At 44.8% G+C, this 7093-nt stretch overlaps 1 protein-coding gene across 2 annotated transcripts; it reads left to right on the top strand.

The window, feature by feature from the left end:
• The first annotated feature begins 2247 nt into the window (after positions 1–2247).
• Positions 2248–6673, top strand: Amer2 (APC membrane recruitment protein 2). Of its 2 annotated transcripts, XM_046447106.2 has the most exons (2): positions 2253–3167; positions 3546–6673. In XM_046447106.2, exons 1-2 carry the CDS (start codon positions 2315–2317, stop codon positions 4418–4420), a joined length of 1728 nt encoding a protein of 575 aa, XP_046303062.2. In that variant the 5' UTR covers positions 2253–2314; the 3' UTR covers positions 4421–6673. The 2 variants fall into 2 exon arrangements, with proteins under 2 accessions (XP_046303051.2, XP_046303062.2); XM_046447095.2 differs by having other exon boundaries at positions 2248–6673.
• Positions 6674–7093: the final 420 nt, after the last annotated feature.

Here is a 7093-nt window from a genome sequence, read left to right as displayed (position 1 = left end):
CATCTTTAGTTTTGCTGGGGCCCCTTTGGCTGTGGCTCTCAACAGACTGCAACTCTAACCATCAAACCATCCTGTTCAACACCCCCTTCCACTGCAGGCTCTGTCTTCACCTGTGGTTCTTCTGTTAAGTTCCTTGTAAACTGGCCTCACTCTTCTTTTTCTGAGAGTCCCATAACAAGGACTTGCCCAATGCCTGTAGATGGTGTTGAATGTCCTTGCATCCTTCTACTTTTAGGTCACCTTTCTCTGACTTAAGGGACTAAAGATGGCTTTGTCCCTTTCTCTTTGTTTGAGTATCTATGTCCCAAAGGAATGATATCCATCCTAAAGTTCTCTGCCAATTTTCTCCCAGGGGGCCCAAGGATTCTCATGTAAATTAGAGGAGTATTTGGCCTGACAGGTGAGAGCACCCAGTGGAAGCATCTACCTTCTCCTAACCCTTAGGGTCAGGGACAGAGGAGGGGAGTTTTTTTTTTATTATAGACTGCTTCATTCTTCCCTGATCCAAGCTACAAAAGCTTTCAGACTGACACAGTTACTTATATAGTAACCCACATATCTAAGCATCTCCATGTGGGTCTGAAAAAGAACCAAAAGGTCGTGAAAAAATAACAAATGAGTTTCTCTTTATAGTTCCTCATAACTGGTCTATCTGCAAAACAATGAGGTCTTTGATTCATTTTGCCAAGAGGTCATTTAGAATTGGGAAGAGCCTCTCTGGTCTCAGTTTTACATCCTATTCAGGGAGAGATACAGGTCAATAGTAGGATTAGCTGATGGGATTAGAATTCTGGGAATAAACCTAAACTCATTGATTTCTTAATTCTACAAACAGTATTTCCAAAAAAAAATAAATAACAGAAAACAGCAACATACAATTATTAAGGCCTAAATGTAAATGAAATACATTTCAAAACTACAGAAGTGGTAATGGACAATATATGTTATTAGCGAAACTCCAACTTGAATTGGGTAACACATAGAAGAAAATTAAGCATGAGATGAGTAGAAAGAGATGAATATTTGTGTATATATGTAAATATTACATATAATTAAATAATATTTTAAAATAGAATAAATTAAATAATGAAAAATATAAATCATATATATGTCTTTTTTTTTTTTTTAGGAAAAAAAAAGGAAGTGGGTGGGTAGAGCTTAAGCCTTTAAGCAAATAAGCCCTCAGCTGGGATCATAAAAGCACATATCAAGGTTACAATATTAGCAGTCACCTTTGAAGTCAGAGCACAGAAAATATCCCCTGTCTGGGATATTCCCTGGGATGAGGTTTTTCCTTTTCTCCAGATCAGGTGAGTCAGAGCATTTGTAGAGGCCCCTGGGCACTCAGAGACTCCTGCCAGGCTTTTCCTGCCCTAGAGGGGAAAGAGGCTGCAGGTTAGCCCTGGGGAAGTTCAAGGACCAGGGCCAGGAATGGCAGCAGAAGGAGCAGGAATAACACCAGCACCCTGCTGAATGGAAAAGTAAAGAGCAGATCAAAGAACTTCAAGGCTCACTTGTGGTGGGGACCTGAGGATCCCAAAGTATATTCTCTGTCACCTCATTTATTGTTGCCAACTGTGGTTTGAGTAGTGGCTTCTGTGACTTCAGCTCCCAGTTGCTCAGTCCGGGATAAAACCCATGGTTGTCCCAATGGACTGGTCAACCTCCCTCCAATGGAACTGTTGCACTTTCATTGCTGAGAGCTGCTAATTGGTCTTCAACTGATGGTTGGTGCTTTCGTAACAAGAATCAGAACCACAATAATAAGGATGCAGCACTGACCTGGAAATTGTACTTAGCATTTGGACTAGACATAGATGTAAACAGACACATTTCATGCCTGCTGGGCTTAGTACTCACATGTTAAGGACAGACATGAAGGACTTGGGAAAGACACAAGCATGCTCCGTCTAGTATACATTTAAAAAGAAAAAAAAAAAGAATAAGCATTTTTGGGTTGGGCTTACTTGCTTTGCCTTTTTATTGGCATTTCCTGATCCATGATTGGGCTTCCAGAAAGCAAGTCTGGAGGAGCAATCTGAAGGGGGGAGAGAGGGTCGATGATATCTGAATTCCATAATTACGACTTTAATTTCTGCAATCGGCTGGAAGCTGTGTTGCAGGCTCTTGCTCCAAAAAAAAAAAAAAAAAAAAAAAAAAAAAAAAGCAAGCCAAGTGGGATGGAAGTGGGTTAGGATATTATATAAGCTCTTTGCGGGAGGGGAGATGGTCTTTTATGTGTGCTCTTTTGCGGCTGCTGCTACTGCAGCAGTAGCGCAGCAGCAAGAGCGGCTCAGGTTGATTTAGAATACGGATGACAGTGGCCTGGCGCGAGCCCACGACTGACGAAAGCTGCTTATCCCGCTCGGTTTCCATGGAGACGAGCAGGAGCAGCGGCGGCAGCGGCAGCAGCAGCGAGGCTGTCAGGGAGCTCGGCTGCTATCGCGCGTCCGCGGGGGTCTGCAGGAGGAAGGAGGAGGCCGGGGCTGGGACCCTCGCGGCAGACATGGACTTGCATTGTGATTGTGCCGCTGAAACGCCGGCCGCCGAGCAGCCGTCGGGGAAGATTAATAAAGCTGCTTTCAAATTATTCAAGAAGAGGAAATCGGGTGGCACCATGCCCAGCATTTTTGGGGTCAAAAACAAAGGGGATGGGAAAAGCTCAGGTCCGACGGGGATGGTGAGGAGCAGGACCCACGACGGATTAGCCGAGGTGGTGGTGCTGGAGGGCAGCAAAAAGGAGGAGCCGCGCGCCGGGGGCGACAGTGGCGGGGGCCGTGGCGGCGGTCGGCCGAACCCTGGGCCCCCCAGAGCCGCGGGGACCGGCGTGGGCTCCCTAGCCAACAGCTCGGTGGCTAAGTCTCACAGCTTCTTCTCCCTTTTGAAAAAGAACGGGAGATCGGAAAACGGCAAAGGAGACCCTGCAGATGCGAGCAAGGCTGGCGGCAAACAAAAGAGGGGGCTGAAAGGGATCTTCAGCAGTATGCGCTGGCACAAGAAGGACAAACGCGGCAAGGAGGAGGAGAAGGAGGCGCACGCGGCCGGCCAGGGCAGCCTGATCTTGCCGGGTTCGCTCACCGCCAGCTTGGAGTGCGTCAAGGAGGAAACGCCCAGAGCCGCGTGCGAGCCGGAGACCCCCAGCCAGGACGCCCCTAGAGACCCAGCAGGTGAGCTCGGAGGGGGAGAGGAGGTGCCTGCCTCCGCTGATCGCGCCCCAGCGCGGACCTGCCGCGAGGCCGAGAGCCCCGGGTGCCCTAACGACAAAAGCGCCCGGGGAGAGGACGCCGCGGGGCATCGGCGCGCCGAGAAGCCCCGGGCACCCCCTGAGTCGGGAGCTGGTGAGGTCCACACTGCCGAGGATGCTTCCAGGACAGGTGACGTTCCGATAAAGACTGTCCCCCTTGTCGACTCTGAATGTGGCAGCGGCCGGGCGTCTGCCGTCCCTGACCCTTCCTCTGTCGATCCACCCTCAGACCCATCGGCAGATCGTATTTGTTTGATGTTTTCTGACGTGACTTCACTGAAAAGCTTTGACTCTCTTACAGGCTGTGGAGATATTATTGCAGACCAAGAGGAAGAGGCAGGTCCCAGCTGTGACAAGCATGCCCCCGGGCCAGGCAAGCCAGTTCTCTCTAAAAAGAACCCCAGCGTGGTGGCCTACCAAGGAGGAGGGGAAGAGATGGCCAGCCCGGATGAGGTGGACGACACCTATCTCCAGGAATTCTGGGACATGCTCTCCCAGACTGAGGATCAAGGACAAGGGCCCCAAGAGGGAGCGGCTAAGGTGGCAGCTGCACTGGAGACCAAAGTGGTGCCAGAGACCTCCAAAGATGCCAGAAGTGTAGAAGCGTCCAAGGACGTGTCCTTGGTCAAACGCAGGAGGCTCAACAGGATCCCCATTGAGTCCCATCCGAAGGAACAGCCCAAACACCCAGAGAAAGAGAAGGAGCAACAAGAAGGCGTCCCCAACAGTGACGAGGGCTATTGGGACTCGACCACTCCGGGTCCAGAGGAAGAAAGCGCAAGCAGTGGTAAAAAGGCTGGCATCCCCCGGGATAGCTACAGTGGGGATGCGCTCTATGATCTCTATGCTGACCCGGATGGAAGCCCAGCAGTCCCTCCTGCCAACGAGGAGACGTCTTGCTTGTCTCGGTTAAAGCCTGTGTCTCCAGGAACCATCACCTGTCCACTGCGAACACCAGGCAGTTTACTGAAGGACTCCAAAATCCCTATTAGCATCAAGCATCTCACGAACCTTCCATCCAGCCATCCAGTTGTGCACCAGCAACCAACCAGGAGTGAGATGCCCAGAACAAAAATTCCGGTCTCCAAAGTGCTGGTTCGCAGGGTCAGCAACCGGGGCTTGGCTGGAACCACCATCCGGGCAGCAGCTTGCCACGATAGTGCCAAAAAGTTGTGAGGTCTCCGATGCCAAGGTGGATGGGCCACATATCAAGGAATACAACTTTCCCCCTGGAAACCATTAAAGGATATTTGCTTCCCCTAAAGAAAGTCATTTAGTACAGCCCCCTTCTCTGGAGCCTGGACCTATTAGGTCTTTGTGCTGGGAACAGGGGCAGGATACAGCGGAGAGGGGGATGCTACACCTGGGATTCTCCTCTCAAGATAAGTCCCTGAGAATTATTTTCAAGTACTTTTTTTTCTTTTTCTTTTTTTAACCTTTAAAAAATATTTTTTGTTCCTTTTTCTTTAATACACTGAACCCTTGGAAGTCACCTTTACTTGCCTTTGCAGAAAACAAGACTTAACCAAACCTAAGTTAGCTCATGCCAGGATATTGGGCTGTGCTAGAGTCAGAGGGCCTGGAGGAGTCACTGCAGACCAGAGGACACTTCCCTTTCTTTCTTTCCTTTTCCTTTTCAGAGATGGGTGGGGGGAAGACCCATTTCTGTGTCACTGTGTGGAAAACATCTAACAAAGCTGAAAGAACCAGGGAGTTCTACCTGATCAAAAGGGATTTTGGTTGACAGAAAACTTCCCTACTTTCGTTGGCTAGGTGTGCCAATAGGTATAGATTTATCACTTGGAAAATAAAGAAAAGTTTTGGTTTGGTTGGTTTAGATCATTTGGGGATAAATAAAAGGCTTACAGAGTAGTTTTTCACTTTTTGTTTGTTTGTTTGGGGGGGATCACCTGCCCCTATCTACCCAGTACAAAAATCCAGATCAGGGAAAGATTTCACTAAATGCCAATAGATACAGTATTTTAGCATTTAAAATTTAACCTTCTCATGTAGATAATGCATATTTTACAGCTCATCCCACTGTTAATATTTTATAATCTGTCAATACCCTAGAATTTAAAATCTGGTCTTATAGCTGGATATGATGACTATCCCCAAACCATTAGGTTCTTTTATGTACTGTAACCTGATACAGAGCTGGTTTGGGTTTATAAGGGCTCTCTGGTCCTCAAAAAAGATCTATTGTGTTGGTGTCCCAGAGGAATGGTTTTACCTTGTCTTGATTAAGAGTCCATTTGTTTTTCACCTCAAACCCTTGTTTTCAAAGATTTTATCTTAGTTATAAAATTTTAAATCCAACATTTCATCAATGGTGGTGAGTCCAAAATGAAGGACACAACAAAAAACCATAGAAAGTAGTGTTTCCTGCCATCTGACTTTTGCTTTATAGATCATGGCTGAGACAGGTGTGTTTGGAATGAAATTGGCAAGCTTATGCATCATAAACACATTATTCTAAGATTTTTTTTGAGAAGCAGTTTAATTATATGTATGTTTTCTAATATTTCAGCCAAGACTTTTATTCCAGAAAGGATTATTACATGCCTTGGTAGTTTGAAAGATAAAGTGAAGCAGTTCCTAGAATGCTATTAGTGTCTAGTGACTAAATTAATATCATTTTGAAATGTGCTTCAGTGTATTCAATCAAAAGGCCAGAACTTCTAGTGGAGGTGATTCATCATATCAGGAGGATTATACATATTCAGGTGAAAAACCACCATGTAAATGACATGAACGCTTCTATAACTCTCATTTGCCAGAAATTACTAAGTAGTGGACTGTTATTTTGTTTTTAAATTTGTTTTCTGTTTTGTGAAAAAAGAAGGCAAGTTAAAATATGAAAACCTATTTTGATAAATGAAATTGAAATCAAAAGAGAACAAATCTGAGTCAGTGATGTGAGCAGCTTGTTTCCCATTTTAAATTCAGAAGGATTGAATTAGAAAAAGAGGTAGAAGCTTGCTGAATTTCTTTATTTATTACTGGCTATTATTGTGTTGTTTCAGATCCTTAATGTTATTTCAAAACAGTATTTTAATATTTAATATCCTTATATCTCTAGATAAGGATCTTCCTGCAGACATAGCTTTCAGGGTACTGAACACAAACTACAACAAATTCATACAAGCATCCTGCACGTGCTCACGCACTCAACTGCGTACAAACTAACAGACAAAAGACATCTAGAAATATTTAGCTTTAGAAATATCTTGGAAATTATTTCTGTTCTTGAGAAAGGGCTTTAAATTTGATTTAATGCTGATAGTACTATTTAGACTCAAAATACATTCATTTTCCCCCAGTGAATCAGAGAAAACATAAATTTTATTTCTAGCTGCAAAACAAAGGCTCTGTTTTTATTTCCTTCTTGTGCATTTTCTGGCAAGAATTATATTGTCCTTTGCATGACTCCAGGGCCAAGTTTTATTTCCTCATCTGTTCAATTGTGCAGTAAAAGTTAACAGTACCTGAAGAACCGAGAAATTGTAAAGTCAATCTATTTCTAGAAGATTAGAAGAAACAATTTGTGTTTTTATAATTTGGGGACTTATTTCTGCAATGTACAGTAAAGTTTTAAGTTCTCCTGTCAATTAATTGATTATAAAAGATTTAAAATATTTTAAAAGTTATTTTCCCCATATTTTCAAAACTTTTAAAACCTGATATCTCTACGAATTGCACCCACACTAGTCAAATGAAGGATTTGGGCAATGAATTAAATGGCCTCGATCACTTGGTGGGGATCACTGCAGTGGTGGGAGGAATGGGTGGCCAACTTTTTCCAACCACAGGAGAGGAATCATAGTTGCTTTCTTGTGCCAAGGGCTA

This window comes from Marmota monax, unplaced genomic scaffold (genome assembly GCF_021218885.2).
Source record: "Marmota monax isolate L192 unplaced genomic scaffold, Marmota_monax_Labrador192_F-V1.1 WCK01_AAM20220418_F8-fsc00043, whole genome shotgun sequence".
NCBI lineage: Eukaryota > Metazoa > Chordata > Mammalia > Rodentia > Sciuridae > Marmota > Marmota monax.
Note: the sequence above shows the minus strand (reverse complement) of the source record. Positions and strands in the feature narration are given on the sequence as shown.

Coding starts and splice junctions, on each gene's coding strand:
- Amer2 (XM_046447095.2), top strand. CDS start 2,315: ATGACAGTGGCCTGGCGCGAGCCCACGACTGACGAAAGCTGCTTATCC.